Source organism: Pyxicephalus adspersus, chromosome 1 (assembly GCF_032062135.1).
Source record: "Pyxicephalus adspersus chromosome 1, UCB_Pads_2.0, whole genome shotgun sequence".
In the NCBI taxonomy this organism is placed as follows: domain Eukaryota; kingdom Metazoa; phylum Chordata; class Amphibia; order Anura; family Pyxicephalidae; genus Pyxicephalus; species Pyxicephalus adspersus.
In genome coordinates this window covers 4,276,910-4,293,323 of record NC_092858.1, presented here as the reverse complement: position 1 = coordinate 4,293,323, position 16,414 = coordinate 4,276,910, and the positions used below count along the sequence as shown (strand labels likewise).

The 16,414-nt window shown below is 44.1% G+C and overlaps 1 protein-coding gene across 1 annotated transcript in view; it reads left to right on the top strand.

The window, feature by feature from the left end:
- Window positions 1–16,414, top strand: part of DNHD1 (dynein heavy chain domain 1) — a 43,878-nt gene that overhangs the window by 26,232 nt on the left and 1,232 nt on the right. Inside the window, 18 exon segments of the mRNA XM_072398618.1 lie at window positions 1,243–1,403; window positions 1,917–2,103; window positions 2,833–2,935; window positions 3,163–3,312; window positions 3,764–3,946; window positions 4,631–5,062; window positions 5,329–5,728; window positions 5,886–6,046; window positions 6,132–6,411; window positions 6,487–6,665; window positions 7,549–8,442; window positions 8,648–8,783; window positions 8,941–9,015; window positions 10,320–10,524; window positions 11,842–11,935; window positions 12,788–13,016; window positions 13,206–13,358; window positions 14,789–15,717. Coding sequence (XP_072254719.1) covers window positions 1,243–1,403; window positions 1,917–2,103; window positions 2,833–2,935; window positions 3,163–3,312; window positions 3,764–3,946; window positions 4,631–5,062; window positions 5,329–5,728; window positions 5,886–6,046; window positions 6,132–6,411; window positions 6,487–6,665; window positions 7,549–8,442; window positions 8,648–8,783; window positions 8,941–9,015; window positions 10,320–10,524; window positions 11,842–11,935; window positions 12,788–13,016; window positions 13,206–13,358; window positions 14,789–15,717 — 4,951 coding nt within the window.

Below are 16,414 nucleotides of genomic sequence, written 5' to 3'. Positions count from 1 at the left end.
GGAGAGACATGGGACAGGAGAGACATGGGACAGAAGAGAAATGGGACAGGAGAGACATGGGACAGGAGAGACATGGGACAGGAGAGACATGGGACCGGAGAGACATGGGACAGAAGAGAAATGGGACAGGAGAGTCATGGGACAGGAGAGTCATGGGACAGGAGAGTCATGGGACAGGAGAGACATGGGACAGGAGAGNCATGGGACAGGAGAGTCATGGGACAGGAGAGTCATGGGACAGGAGAGTCATGGGACAGGAGAGACATGGGACAGAAGAGAAATGGGACAGGAGAGTCATGGGACAGGAGATACATGGGACAGGAGAGACATGGTACAGGAGGGACATGGGACCGAAGAGACATGGGACAGAAGAGACATGGGACAGAAGAGACATGGGACCGGAGAGACATGGGACCGGAGAGACATGGGACCGAAGAGACATGGGACCGAAGAGACATGGGACCGAAGAGACATGGGACCGAAGAGACATGGGACTGAAGAGACATGGGACAGGAGAGACATAGGACAGTAGAGACATTGACAGAAAAGACATGAGACAAGAGAGACATGGGTTATGGAAAGACACGGGACTTGGCAAACATTCGGGATAGAAAAGACTTGCGACATAAAGACATTGGGCTTGGAGAGAAACTGGAGACAGAGAGACATTGGGCTTGGAGAGACATGGAATAGGAAAAACGTGGGACAGGAGAAAAATGGGTCATGAAAAGAAATGGGGCAGGAAAGACATGAATAGACAATGAACATGCATTTAACACTGGATAGAAAGAAACACCATGCATGCAGAGACATTAGACGTGGTTAGACACTAGAAACAAACAAGAGATGGGATAGGAGAGATATAGGACAAGAAAGACATAAGGCATGGAAAGACATGGGACAGAAAAAACATGGAACACAGAGAGACATTGGACATAGATAGACACTGGCTAGAAAAAGACACCAGGCGTCAACATAGGTAGATACTGGAGACAGAGAGAGACATTGTTAATACAAGGAGAGATTGGAAATGGAAACATATGGGACAGAGAGAGTGACATGGGGCATAGATGGAAAGAAACTAAACATGTGGGAACAACCTGGAAAGGACAGTAATGACTAATATTCTTTTTGAGGTGGCTGGGAGGCCGGACACAGTGACAGCTAGGGGTACATTGGTAGACATATAATATCAATAGAAGAAGCCAATGGAAATGTTAGACTCTCTCTCTCTTTTTATAGGTTCATCTCCCAGGTTCGGGATAACCTCCATGTCATATTCATTCAGAAAGGTCTGATCCCTTCACCTCAGTTGCCCTGCTACACCTATACAGACATTTATCAGCCATGGGACTTCCCCTCTCTTCACCAGGTTGCTGAACAGCTTCTACAGCAACTGCCAGGTTAGCCCTATCTACAGAACCTGTTCACATATTTGGACTTATTAAAGTATGCAAACCACAACCATGAACTTATCTTACTTGTTCCATTTTGGTCTGGTAAATATCCCACTGAATTAATTTTGTTAAATATGTTCCGTAAGCACACAGAGTACATGCTGCTCTTGCTAGAAATCCGTTCCAACACATCCTGCCATCATGGGATGAGCTGCAGCAGGCAGGTAAGTTTGTTTAGTCATCGAAGTGACATTGCTTGTCCCTTTTTACAATAAAGACCAGCCTGCTTGCAGATTTGGCAAGTGGAATTATAGTTTCCATTTAAACTGCCTCCTGGGACTTATCACAACTTTTTGGTGCACCTCGAATGTATTATAAATGGAATTCAAACTTGAACAGCAAATTCTGGTGCTGCCTTCCTACAATTTGTAATTAGGATCACAGATAGTTGTGGTCCTAAAGGTTTCTTTTTTGGTATATGCTTGCCTTCTGCCCATTGTGTGTCTCCTTTCCTTTTAGGTTCCTGGAGCTCACCTTCATCTCTTCCCAAAGTCGTATCTCTCATCCACCTATCAGCTCAGAGTTACTGTCAGAGGATGTGGCCGGAACTCCCGCTTACCTCCCCGAGGACCTTCATCACCTTCATTAATACTTTCCTAAATTTCTTTTCACATCGGAGAGATACCATCATGAAGAAAATAGGACGGTGAGAGGAGTAACTGGACTGCAAGGAGAAAAAATAAAAAAAGAAGGGGATCTATGCAGAACTGCACTTTTTATGGAGTGAGGAAGGGTCACATCCTCTAGTTTATTGGAATTCAATCTTCCTCTCTAGATGATGTTCCAGCTTTGTCTCTATGGGAATAAATGGTTTCTATTATTCAATGTGACATCGCTCCGTTGCTGTTGATGTATGAAGGTCCCCCAGAACTATGTTTGCAATTAACATTTTCCTTGTTTTTTCTGTTCTTGTTAGTTAGGGCAGCTCCATTGTTTTACTATGGAAGAAATCAATGTATGGGAGAGCATATAGGTTGGTGAGGATAGGCAAAGTTCTATCAGGGAATAGCTTTATTTCACAGCTTTCACTACAGAAGAAGCTTTGAGTTGTCAGCCAAGCATAGAAAGTTAGAAGCTCACTGGGTCTCTGGCAGGTCAGCAGGTATTTTTCAAAAACATCTCATCTCATAAAACATGAAGAAATATTTATTTATTTATTGTAGAGATGTACTGAATATAATCGTTATGTAGCCCAGATGTGCGTTTTACCATTGAGAGGAGGAACAGAAGGAGGAACAACAAAGGGATAAGAAAAATGGTGAAAGGAGGAATTGAAGCAGTTAAAATTATTATATATAATATAGGATGGGAATTTAGAAGGAGGTGATGAAAAGGTCATAAAGAAAATGGTCTCGTGGTTTTATATCCCCTCCAGGATCCAGTCAGCAGTGGCCCAGGTGGAGGAGGTTTATGCGGAGCGAGAGAAGTGGACACAGAAGGCTGAAATTCTCTCCCGACACCAGCAAGAGGCACAGCAGGTCAGTGTGCAAGTTTGCTGGAAAAACACTCAAAATACAGAAAGATTAGAGTGTCTTCTAACTAGACCAAAATTTACAATTGGAGGGGGCTCACCGAGCAAGTGGAAAGCAAAGGCCCAGGACCCATCCTTAACCATCTCTCCTAGTACAGATGCCTCTTTCATATCCTTATCATGATTCAATGGCACAAATGGCACTATTGTTAGAACTCTCCATTCCTCTGATAGGCGACAGAGCGCTTGGAGAGAGAACTGGAAAAGACACGGGAAGCGGAGCACCAGGTGAGGGCGGAATGTGAGCGGCTGGAAAGATCCAAAGAGCGCATGAGGAGCCAAGTCAGCGCATTACAAGGCCATAGACACCACCAACTGGAAGAGGTGAGAAAGTTTTTGTATTGGATGCAGTCTGTGCACCCCCCATATCTGTTACCAATCATCTGTAACCAAATATTGTTCTGCCAAGGCATGTCAGGACACCCCAATATCAGTCATTGTGTGCTTGTACCCAACCAATGTTCTGTATACGTTTACATGTCAGTGCACCTCAATAACTGTCCATGTATCTGTACCCCAAAACTGTGGGATATCCATACACCCTATTATCAGACACTGTGTCTTTACCCTAACATTGTGCTGTATATTTTGACAAGTGACTGATTCTCAATATTGACCACCATGTGACTGTACCCTAACACTATAATGCTTTATAACCCGAGGCCCAGTAACCACCCAGAAGTGGCTTTGTGTGCACCGTTTAGAATCGCAACAGCATAGTATGAAGCCCCTTCCCCCCTTTTTACCCACCATCTTGTCTTGTCTTCTCTTGCAGGCCTGTCTGCAGTGGTCAGAGGTCCAGAAGCTTCTGAGATTGTCAGATGTGGAGGAGATGAGGAGTTATAGAGCCCCTCCAGGCCCACTAATAATGGTCACTGATGTCCTGTGTGCTGTTTTCGGAAAAGAGCCCGGATGGGAGAATGCCAAATTACTGCTGGGACAAGACAATTTCTATCAGGTATGCAGGGTAGTGTGGAGGTGTCTGGTAAATACACAGTAATCTGGAGGTGGCCTGGTATATATGTACTACTGTGAAACTTCTGGGGTATCTAGAACTGTCTGAATATATATTGAGTACTCTTTAGATGTATGAGAAAATTGATAGTTGTCTAAAACTGTTTTAGTATATATGGAGAAGTCTGGAGATGTCCAAGTATATAAAAAGTACTCTAGAGACAAAAAAGGGAGTTTCAGGTCACAGCAGCCTTTGTTGTCACAGCAGGAGCAGAATAGAACTCCACCAGAATCATCGACTGATGGGCAACCATCCACAGAAAATCTTATACAAAGCGCTTTGAAGATGCTTTCAGAGTGGCTTCTCCTAAGCAAGTGAGCAATAGCTTCAGTTGGCCAAGCATGGTGTTCCACTTAACATAGTTGTTCTCCAGTGATTAACTTCAGCTGAAATTGAATTCCAGCTGAAACATTTAGACCCAGACAAAGACTCCAAGCCTTTCTCCTTAAAGGTCATAGCCGTTCCACTTTAAGCTGGTCCTCTAACCAGTTTCTTTGTATGGGTATGTTGAGGAACTGAACCAGGAATATTAGAGAATCCCCAAAACATGGCACTATGGTGCTCTGTAACCTCCATTTTATGGGGTTTCTTTTATTAAGTATTTCCTCCCCTGTGTTATTTTTGCAGGATCTGCAGTTCTATGATGGTCGTGGCATGCCGGACCCCGTGTTCTCCATTCTGTCTCACGCGGTTGCCAGGTCTGAATTTAGCTCCTCCTATGTGAGGCCAGCAAGTGCAGCAGCTGCATCTCTTTGCCAATGGTTACATGGTCTCCACCAATATTGCGGCGTGATTCGCAAACTGGAGAAGAGCAGAAGTCTTTTGTCCCAGGCAGAGGCCCAGGACCTGGAGGTGGCTGACAGGATGGCAGAGCGGAGGCTTCAGCAGGAACGTCTGAGGGTTCAGGGAGAGCAGCTATCTCTCCAGGTACAGAATGCCAGACAGAACGAAGAGGAATTCCGCCGAAAGGTGAAGCAGTGTCAGGAGAAGCGGGATCTGGCACAGGTGTATGAGGACAGGTCAAGAGCTCATGAATGTGCATGGGGATCTGCTCTGATGGTAAGTGATGCTTCTGGATCGAACTAAGTGGGGCAGTTTGGCTAGCATTGCCCAGATGCTTTGTCTTAGGTCAACAGAGATGTTACATATAAAATAAAACGCAGCCAAATCATTTTTGGCCAACACACTGGCTGTCCAAAAGCAGTATATTGATCTAAGGGTTGCTTTCCATTGCTAAAAAAAGTCAAGAACGGACTTCCCCGAATAAGCAGGTGGGGATGTGGATTCTTTGAGGTTCTTCTGACCTTCTCTCATTCTGTCCTCAGACTCTGCAGAATCGTCTTTTGTCCATCCCGGCTGAGTCCCTTCTGGTGGCCGCCTCTATTTCCTACCTTGGCTGTCTCCCGTGGCATCGCTGTCTGGCGTTGTTGAAGAAGTGGCAACGGCTGTGCGATGGTGTGGAGGTCCCTTTGTATCCAGATGATGTCAGGGACACTCTGGATGGCTCTGGGCAGGATGAGGCATCTCTCGTTCTGGAGGTGCTCAGTAACCCCACAGAGCAGATGGAATGGTATGGGAGGAGATTGCCAGTCAGTAAAGAGACGCAGATCCGCGCCGCACTGTTACGAGCCAGCGGCCAGTTTTCAGATACCCCGCTGCTGGTCATAGACCCAGATAACATGGCTGAGAGGTGTCTGTCTGCTGTATTGGCGGCAAAGGAGACAGGTGAGTGCAAGCTTCAGAGGTACAAACAAATGTGCCTGATCCCTTTCTAAAAATATTTGGTAAGACTCCAGACCTGTACATTTTTTCAGTAAAGCCAGAGGATCAGAATGACAATTTACATATTTGCTGGTTCTCTTTAACATTCTTTTCTGCACAGGAACGTCTGAAGTCCCAGCAGGATGGAAAATCCCTGTCATTGATGCCTCCGATCTGGCATTAACCCAGAAACTGTCCGCTGCAGCAAGGGAAGGTGAGACGGATTTGTATACATTTTCTCGCAATGGGATCTACATGTGTTACACCAGCTGTATAATCTGTGTGTGACACCTGGAATATAATCTGTGTGTGTGTGACACCAGGAATATAATTTCATTGTTATGCCGGCTATACAGTATAATTTGTGTGTGCCACATTGTGTGACACAAAGCTTATTACCTCTGTGTTTATATGTCCTACTACTCTTATGGAAGGTACGCCACTTCTCATTGCCAACGTGGAGAAGATTTTGTCCTCTATGAATAGCATACAACAATTATTCCATAGGAGCAGAAACCCTCCCGATCCCAGAAATCTCCAGAACTGCTCCCGCCCCAGAAGAGCTGTTCCCACCCCAGAGGATGAGGCAGCTATTCCTTTGCAGGTCTTCTTCAGCACTTCTCTTCCTCTGAGGGAGTTTGTGAAAGGTGAGTAACACTTTAAAGACAGAAGATGACACCATCCGATCATTCATACACCTGACATTTACCCATTTTATACAGAAATTAGTCCGGCATTTGTAAAAGAAGTGACGGTGATGGATTTGAGCCTGGGCCCTGGTGGTCTGCAGGAAGAGCTAATTAACCAAATTCTCCTACTTAAAGATCCTCGGCTACAGGACGAGAGGAGGAACCTCTACACCAACCATTTACAACTGAATGAGAGCATGCAACAAGCCAAGGTGAGACAGTAGAGACTTCTTACATGTCACATGACCAAGAGAGGAGGTATCATGGTGCCATGAGCTTAATTCTGTAAGTCTATTAGAGGATTATTCAAATAAAAAAAACCCAGCTTGGGCTGCACTATTTTCTCCTTAAATCCAGAGATTTTCCCTGCAGTTTCTTTCTTAGTCTGGTGGTCAGATTCATCCAACCACATTCTCTGAACCCAGGTCCTCCTTTAACCACTTCTAACTTGCAATGAACAGAGAAGCTGGACAGTGAGGAGCCTAACTCTCTATCGCTTTTCTGATATGTCCTCTCCTCCTGTATCACTGTCTGTATTAGTCTGTCATTTGCAATCCCTATTTAATGTACAGCGCTGTGTAATATGTTGGCGCTATATAAATCCTGTTTATTAATAATATTAATAATAATAAGAATAATATTAGTGTGTGAACTGATTGACTCCCTGTGCTGCTTCTTCCACTCATAGTCTGCTGTATAGGGACTGCAAGAGGCTGATACCAGGCCAGACCTAGGTACCTACACTGCTTGTATTAAAATAATACATTTAATGGTTTATTTGTTTGTATTTATATGTGTCAGTTAAATGCATTGTTAGCTTCCCCTCTATTCTTGTTATGGTGACAAAATCTTGAATTTTTTTCGATTTTTTGCAGTCGTGATGGCACAGGTCATCAGGACAACTGGACAGGAAGGTAGCATCTAACCAGAGGGTACAAACATTTCAATAGAACCTTACAGGGGTTGTACCCCTCACTGCTGGATCCAAAATAATAAAAGAATGCTGGGACATCATCTAGAGGCGGATATAAAGGTTTGGGGGTTATTTTGGATTACGCTGGAACTTTTATCTATGATTTTTCTTCCTTCTCACAGGACACTTTTCTGGATTATGTCACCTCCAGCACTGTGCCACTTCTTCAGAGAACAGACTTCCTCCACCAAGTGACAACATGTGAGGATCTCCAAAGCTCACTCCTGATGTCTCTGAATGATGTGGATGCGCTGCAGCAACGTGTGACTGAAAATATCTCCCAGCATGCATCTGCAGCAGAGTAATGCTGTGTTTTGTTCTCCCGCTTGCAGGAGATATCACGGCTGTGTCCCCAGTATAATTTCCCTGCCAGGTCCGTCTTGTGCTGGACTGGTCAGGCTCTGCAAAGTCAGGTAGAAGAGGGAAGTCCCTTAGAGAAAGTGCTGACCACTGGGATCCTCTCTCGTGTACTTCCCGCTCTTACTGAAGAACATAGAAAGATATTACGGGTGTTGTTGGCAGTAGGACGGCCGTCTAATTTAGAATGGTTCTCTTTCTTGGGACTTGCAAGCATGTCGGCTTCAGAGGTCTCATCGTCCTGCATCCAGAGACCTCAATGGCTGAGCCTTACGGCTTGGGAGGAACTCCGACAACTGGAGAGGATGCCTTGTTTCCAGGGTATCAGGTCCTCATTGAGCGCACAAGCCTGCCAGTGGCAGGAATATTTCAGACTCCGCTCCACAGTAATTGGGCCCATACCTTGCTCCAACTTTTCCCACCTCACGCTCTTCCAGACGGCTATCTTATGGCGAATTGTAAAGCCGGAGAGCCTGGGTCTGGTGCTGACCCATCTCACCTCTTGTATCCTGGGACCAGAAGCTGCAGACCAGGAGGAAGATATCATTGATGTATCTGATGCAAGTTCTCCAGTCCTGTTTCCAATTCCTGGACAGGATCCACTGCCATACCATCCTCGAGACTTCATCCTGCACAAGGCACGGAGGAAGGGGAAGAAGGTAAGGGACAGGCATGGGGATCCCACTCCTTAGTATACTGGAAAATCCTCTATTGGTGGTTTAGCCACCTGTAGTATTGGTATCATATTCAGAAAAAGAAGAAACTCAACAATTTAGCTGATCTATTTATCTAAAGGTAAACATAAAAAGGAAACCACATGTGAAAATGTATTATGTGCACCCCTAAATCTTCTCATACGTTTAGGTGATGGTGATGATGTGGAGCTCATCCCTTGTGGAAAAGGAGATCACTGAGTCATTGGTGAGATACCAGCGTGAAGGTCCCTGGGTCCTGTTGCATTGGCAGCCCAAACTGGCCCATGTGCTGGAAGCTGCTGGAGGTAGGTGACTGCAGTGCTTGGAAAGAAAACACCTCATATCACCTTTCCTACTAGCAGTATAATGAGCGCTGGATGTGGAGGAATTATGGCATGATGAATACAATGAGCTGCATGATGTACAGTATAAGGTGATACCATATTTCTTTTCTTTCTCCAGGAGATCTGGCACAGGTGAATCCCGAGTTTCGGATGTGTGTCATTGTAGAGGAAGAGGCACTCGGGACCGTGTTGGGTAAGCCGTCCAATGTTTTGTCTTCTGTTCTTGTATCCAGGGCATACATGACTTAATTACATTTTACTCTATATGGCCAAGAGTTTGAGGACACCTGACCATTACACCCACCTATTTGTTTAAATAAATATGGACACCCTATGGCCAGCTTTATAGAAACATTGGTTTGACTAGCTTGGTGAAGGAGGAAGTGTCCTGCACAGAGCCCTTACCTCAACCCTAATGAACACCATTGGGATGAATTTGAATGGTGAGCCAAGTCTTCTCATCAGTACCTGGCCTCACAAATAGCCACAAATTCTCACAGACACCATCCAAAATATCATGGAAATACTTCCTAGAAGAGTGGAGGCTGGTTACATAGTAAGTCAGGTTGAAAAAAGACATAAGTGGCCTCTGCAGACCATGGTCCCAGGTTCGAATCTTGGCCAGGACACTATCTGCATGGAGTTTGCAGGTTCTCCCTGTGTCTGCGTGGGTTTCCTCCAACACCCCAAAAAAGACATATGACTATGGAAGGGATATTAGATTTTGAGACCCTGTGAGGGACAGCTAGTGACACAACTATGGACATTGTACAGCGCTGCGTAATATGATGGCGCTATATAAATACTGTGTAATAATAATAAGTCCATCAGGTTCAACCACTAGGGAACTAAACACATCCCAGATATATAAAACCCTAGGGATATAGTTGATCCAGAGGAAGGCAACAAAAAAAAACCCTGGTACAATTTGCTCCAACGGGAGAAAACATTCCTTCCTGATTCCATGAGGCAATCGGATGTTCCCTGGATCAGCAGTCTGTTATCTTTACTTCAAAGCTTTAGTTCCCAGTTATACTCTGTGCTTCTAGAAATCATCCAGCTTTTTCTTAAAGCAATCTATAGTATTTGCTGAAACTACTTCCTGAGGGAGCCGATTCCACATTTTCACAGACCTTACAGTGAAGAATCCCTTCCTTATCCGCAGCTTAAACTTCTTTTCCTCCAGACACAAAGAGCGCCCCCTTGTGCTTTGTAACGATTTTAAAGTGAATAATCGGGAAGAGAGTTTATATATTTATACAGGGTGATCATATTCACTTATACATCTCTTCTCAAGGGAGAATAGGGGCAAACCCAAGTGGTGTCACTTTTGTGTTGCTGATTTAATTGCTGGATTTAATGTCTGTTTTTTGGTTTCTGTGGTGTTTTTTAAACATGCAATACAAACCCTTGATTAAGACATTCATAATTTATCCATTGGTTAAACTCGGCCATTGGACTTAGTAACATCTGGCTGCCCACTCTTTTCTCCTACAGCTCTCCTAAGGCGTTCCTGGAAATCTGCACCCTGCTTGTTCCGGCCTGCACTACGCCATCTCCTTCCACAGAGCTGCATGGCCAACATGGAGGATTTAGGGGAGGGATTGAAGGATTCCCGGATCTTGAGGTTACTGACCCTGCACAGCATTCTGCTCCTCAGACAGGAATACAGCGACTATGTACAAAGTGGTGTCTATGCCTGGTGAGAACACAATGACCACTTTGCTATATGGGGTTTATGTCTCCATTACTGCTTCTTCAGTTGTTTCTTCACCCTTTTTTATAATTTCTCTTCTTTTCTCCATGCTGGAGTCAATGAGCAGAGGCGACATGGTAAGGTCACCTGTCTTTTATCCCCCTTTTGTCATTGGTCTACTGTAAAAGCAGCAGAGGGTCCAATAACCAACTTAGAATTAGTTGAAGATGGGGAGGCATGGAAGCATTTTATAGCTTTTCTGCCCCATTCCTTGACTCACTCAGAGACAATCGTTACACTGCAAACTCTGTATACACCTGACCATTACACTTGTTGAACATCCAAATCAAAAACTATGGGCATTCATATGGAATCCCCCCAAACATTCAATGTCTTTAGGTCTTCACTCTTCTATGGAGGCTTTTGATAAGATTTTGGATAGTGTATGTGGAAAATCGTGCTCATTATTTATTTCAGCTACTGATTGGTTGGATGAGAAGACCTGAATCACAATTAGTGTTCTAGTTCATCCCAATGGCGTTCAGTAGGGTTCAGGTCAGGGCTCTGTGCAGGCCATTTGAGTTCCTCCACACCAAACTCATCAAACCAACAATGTGTTTGCTCCATTATGTAGCTGTTATTCTCCAAACTGTTACCACAAACATGGAAGACCACTGTCATGCTTGGAGGGACAGGGCCACCAGGGCTTACACAGAAATGGTTTCAGCTCTGAGGAGGGCCAAGGTGCAAGTCTGAGTCTATGCAGTAACAAGGTCTTTTCCAGAGCCTCTAATGGTGAGGACGCTGCACTGATGGTTACTGCCAGGCTGCGGTACTTCGGCACACCAGGGTGGGCAGGATGATACATGGTACCTCGGTACACGGTAAATCACTAAGCAGAAGAATCGTCAAGTAAGGTCGGGGTCATGGCAGGCAGCAAGCAAGAGAGGTCAGGTCAGAAGCTCGGGGTTAAATACCAGTGATCCAGGAGACAGACACCAGTGACACAGGGGCCACCGCAGACGCAGGGAACACAGGAGACATTGAAAGCAACAGGAGGCACAGAAATATCCACAGAATGAGAGGAACACTGGTACAGCACAAGGAAATGGGCTGGGAAACAACAGACTGGGCAACCAAGGGATAACACAGGAGCTGGACAGAGAGAGGGAGAAAGCACTGAATTAAGCAAGAGGTGTAGAGTAAATGCTCAGCAGGACTAGGAGGCTCAGTAGAGACACATTGCACGGATGCTGAGTGCTATGTCTGAGCTAGCTAAATAGCCAGGGATGATTAGGAGGCTATTTCCTGATTGGCCGGCAGGATGGGCGAAACTGATAATACTTGGAAGTTTAGGCATGCCCAGAGTCAGAGCTGCCTGAATACACACGAGAGAGGCGACTGCAGTGAAGAAGAGGTAAGTGTGACAACCACAATATCTTCGTATGTTGTAGTAGTAACAGTACCCATCACTGGAGCCAGCTAAACTTATTCAGTTGGGGGGGGGGGGTCCTGCATGCTTTTGCTTATATGGTTTTCCCTATCGGCCCTGTTGATCCCCAAAGGTGTGTTTTAGTTTTTCCCTACTACAATTCATCAGTAATGGGAAATTGGGACACGTCGTGTGACTGTGTGAATGAGAAAACAAAAGTAAGAAAGAGAAAGAGGGGTTTCCTAATAGGCGTAAATTATCTGTATTTAAATATTAACAAGCAAACAATACATTGAGGTATAACCCACTAAATAAACTATACAAAGTCACAAAGCTTAACAGAGTCCTTTATAGAAACCACTTGTAAAGTGTAGTTTCCTGGAGTTAATCCTAGACAAAGTTCATCTAGTTCTGCCAGCAAAATTATAAAAATTAAAAATATTTAGATACCCAGACTTGTCACTGTCTCTTTATTTGTCTATCTTTCAGTTTACACACTGACAAAATACACTTAATTTGGGCAGTCTGTGATACCTACTGGCTCTCCCCCATCCCCTGAGGAAGCCTATACAGGCAAAACGCGTCAGCTATCGAGAACTAGTCTGTTGAACACAAAACATTTTTCACACTCATTTTTATTTCTATGATTGATATTTAGTTTTTTTTGTCTACGATTAAGTCAAATAAACTCTACACTTTACAGGTGGTTTCTATAAAGGACTCTGTTAAACTTTGTGACCTTGAATAGTTTATTTGGTGTATCAAACCACAATGTATTGTTTGCTTGTTAATATCTAATAATATATATATAATATACAAATAACTTAAGCCTATCAGGAAACCCTCTTTTTCTTTCTTCCTTTTATATTTTTATATACAAACAAGGGGCAGGCCTTTTCATACTTTTTAAGAGGAAAGCAACACCCAAACTTTATGATATTTCATTTCACAGTGTGTATGTCTTTCACTATTAGGGGTTACGAGGAGCTGAGACTAGCGCTGAGCTGCGCAAAAAGAATAGCACCGGACTCTACAGATTGGGCAGACACCATGTCTTATCTCACAGGTATTATTACTTACAAAAAAATTCAATAATTCATGACTTTTTGGGGGTCTATTGATGAAGCTATGAATCCGACACTGACACATTCACTGGTGTAGAATCTTCCAGATCCATGTATTTCTATGTCTACCATTTTGGCTCCATGATGCTGTACATCTTTGGTTCCCTGAACCCGTCTTTTTCCACTTATAGGTGACATTATATATGGAGGTCACATTGTAGATGAAGGGGACGCCCATAGTGTGATGGTAGCCGTGCAGCAATGTCTACAGGACATGCCACATCTTCGGGTCATCCGTGGACTCTCCAGCTTCCTGTCCATGGTTGCTGCAAGCAGGGTCACAGGTAAGGGGATAAATCCCAGCCAGAAGGGGTGATGGATGAAGGTTGTTTAAGGAAGGCACATAGCGTCTGGTGTTTTCCTTTCCCCGGATTGCTCACAAAGACATTTTTATCAATGTTTTCAGATGATTAAGAACTATTACAATTAGGTAAATCCCTGACTTGCCAATGATCAGACTATAACAAACCAAATTCATTTGGACATTTGGAAAGACATGCTTTCTACCAACCAGTGCTTGATCAATTACTACTTATAAAATCATTTTTTTAAAGCCATTGATGCAGTTTTCAGTTATAAGATAATTTGAATCCATCCTGTCTTTCTTGTGGCGTTCCCCTGAAGAAGCGGCTTTAGCCCTGCGAAACGTATCAGTAATTTTTTATTACACTAAGAAGTCTTTCTGAACTTGATTGTATATGGGATTTTTGTGCCTTAGACATGTTCACAATTCATTCCCTTTGTCTGTTTTAATTGAGAAATTGGAATATGGGAATGTTGAAAAAAATTTTGAATGGTAATATTAAAAAAAAGTTTGAAATGAGAAAGTAGTTTATACCACACAACTCCCTACTTTTATTTGGGTAGGCAGTACATTTACTTCTTTCCCCTTGTCTACATTATGAAGTTTGTCTTAAATAAAGAATGTCCTTTGACTAGGGGAACTCGTTCTGCTGTTTGAAAGAAGTAAATTGTCTTTTGGCATTAAAGCGTACCCAAACATTTTTACTTTACAGACAACCCTTCTAACTATAAGTAAAGATGCTGTTGTTGATATTTTGTTTTTGCAAAGCCCTGCAGCGATCCAGACCTAATGGGACCCCAGGGCCTCCTGGGATACATCGTGGGATGGGACGCATCGCGGGAGGCTCTGGCTGCTCCTTCTGCGCATGCCCTAATCTTGGGCATGCGCAGAAGGGGCATTTTTTCCACCAAGGTAAAAGAGATGCTGATGTCACACATGTGCAGTGAGATCATCTCTCTTTTTCTTCCACATACAGTGGCACCCAATTTCACACCTGCACAGTGCTAGATCAGGTGACACAGCAAGAAGACGTAAAAGAAGATAGAAGATGGCAACGCCCAGCACTTCCTCCCCGCTGGGACAAAGAGGTATTCTAGGATGACACGGGATCAGATTGTGGGAAGGACAGTACCATCGAGGGATCTGCAGGAATTTAGATAAGTGTGATTTTTTTATTTTCAGTTTATAGTTCTGCTTTAAACATAAACAGGAAACATTCTACTTCTATCATTTTACTTCTACTTCTAATCACTATTTGGCTTGTCTCCACTGACCCCGTGATTCTTCAGTTTTCATTGGCAAAAAAGGTTGTCCCTAATCCCCGAGTGCAAAACCTCCAAAATGTAGATTAATATTTAAAATTCTCACCTTTCCTATCTGTATTTGATGATTTGTCCATTGATGTTTCAGGTCCCAGAATTTACAGCATCCAGAGGTTCTTGCAGAACTTGTCTAGTCAGCAGGATCCAGCTGCTCTAGGTCTGAACGAGGGGTTGCACAGTATAGCCATGGAGTTCTATGGACGCAAGCTGCTGCCCAACCTGCTCATCACGCAAGATGTCTGGACCAGCAAAATAAATAATGGAGATACTCAGATTGATGGACAGCAGATGGATGACCCGGCTGGAATGGAGAATACCCTGAGAAGCACTTCTTCAGCTTCTTCATGTAGTCCACGATTAGGAATAATTTGGGAAAATCCTTTAACCCAATGTCTGTCACGGCTAATGGATCTTAAGGGTATTCAGGAGGCACGACAAAGGGAACTGGACAATTTGGAGAAGCAAAAAAGCCAGAAAGAAGCAGAATGTTGTGATAATCTTCAAAGGGAGAGTCCAACTGCTGAGCCAAAGGAGGAGTGAAAAGTGAGAGACAACGAGAGTCCAAATGGGTTTACAGGTGAAGAACCGACCCCCAATGGACAAAAAAAACCATTACCGGCACAAAGAAGCCTTTCGGCCATATTCAGCTTTTTGCGGGAAGAGTGGGATCTGCTGAGTGGGCTCATTCATCAGGTCATTCAAGAATTAAAGGATGCAGATTCACCCTGTTACTGTTTGCGGTGTCAGAAGATAAGAAAGACAATTTCTGAGGGCAATGTGCCAACATGGTGGAACGTCTACTCCTCCGACCTTACCACAGTCACCCCTCTGGCCTGGATCTCAGGCTTAATAAGTCGTATGAAGCTTCTGTCCAGCTATGTATTTGAAGCATCACCACATCATGTGACCTACAACCTAAGCGCATTCCGCCATCCAGCTCACATTCTGCACTGCGTCCTAATGGAGCAAGCGGCGAGAGATCGGCAAGATCTGGACAAATATACTCTGCACATTCAGGTATGGAAGGGGGGAGGGGGTACATCTGTCTAAAGGTGGGTCTGTTATTGTAAAAGTATGGGTGGGGAACATAATCGGGGCCCTTTTTGCACATATACCACCGTCTTTGCCTTTAGTAAGCCTTTCCACAACATTCTAGTGTGTCTGGGAATTTGTGCCCATTTAGAACATTTGTGAGGTCAGGTCCTGGTGCTGGATGAGATAAACTGGCTCACAATCTGCATTCAACTTCATTCCAGTTTGGCTGAGGTCAGGGCTTTGTACTTTCACACCAAAGTGGTCAAACTGTTGGCACAAGGTTGGAAAAACATGAAGTGTATTAAAAATTAGGGGATCCCCAGGAAAACATTGTATTCCTTAATACATAGGGTGTTGTTAAGGCCGTGAAAGATCTGATACACCCAGAGGAAAGTAATAAAACAGCAGGAACGAATTGCAAGGCCAAATAGAAGGAACTATGGATATGGTTAAAAAAAACGAGCCTACACTGGTTTGGGTAAATCATGTGTAAAACACACATGTAAATACAGGGGTCAGGTGAATGGAACATATATAGTGCGGGGGTCGGGTGTATGCAACATATATAGTGCGGGAGTCGCGTGTATGCAACATACATAGTGCGGGGGTCGGGTGTATGCAACATACATAGTGCGGGAGTCGGGTGTATGCAACATACATAGTGCGGGGGTCGGGTGTA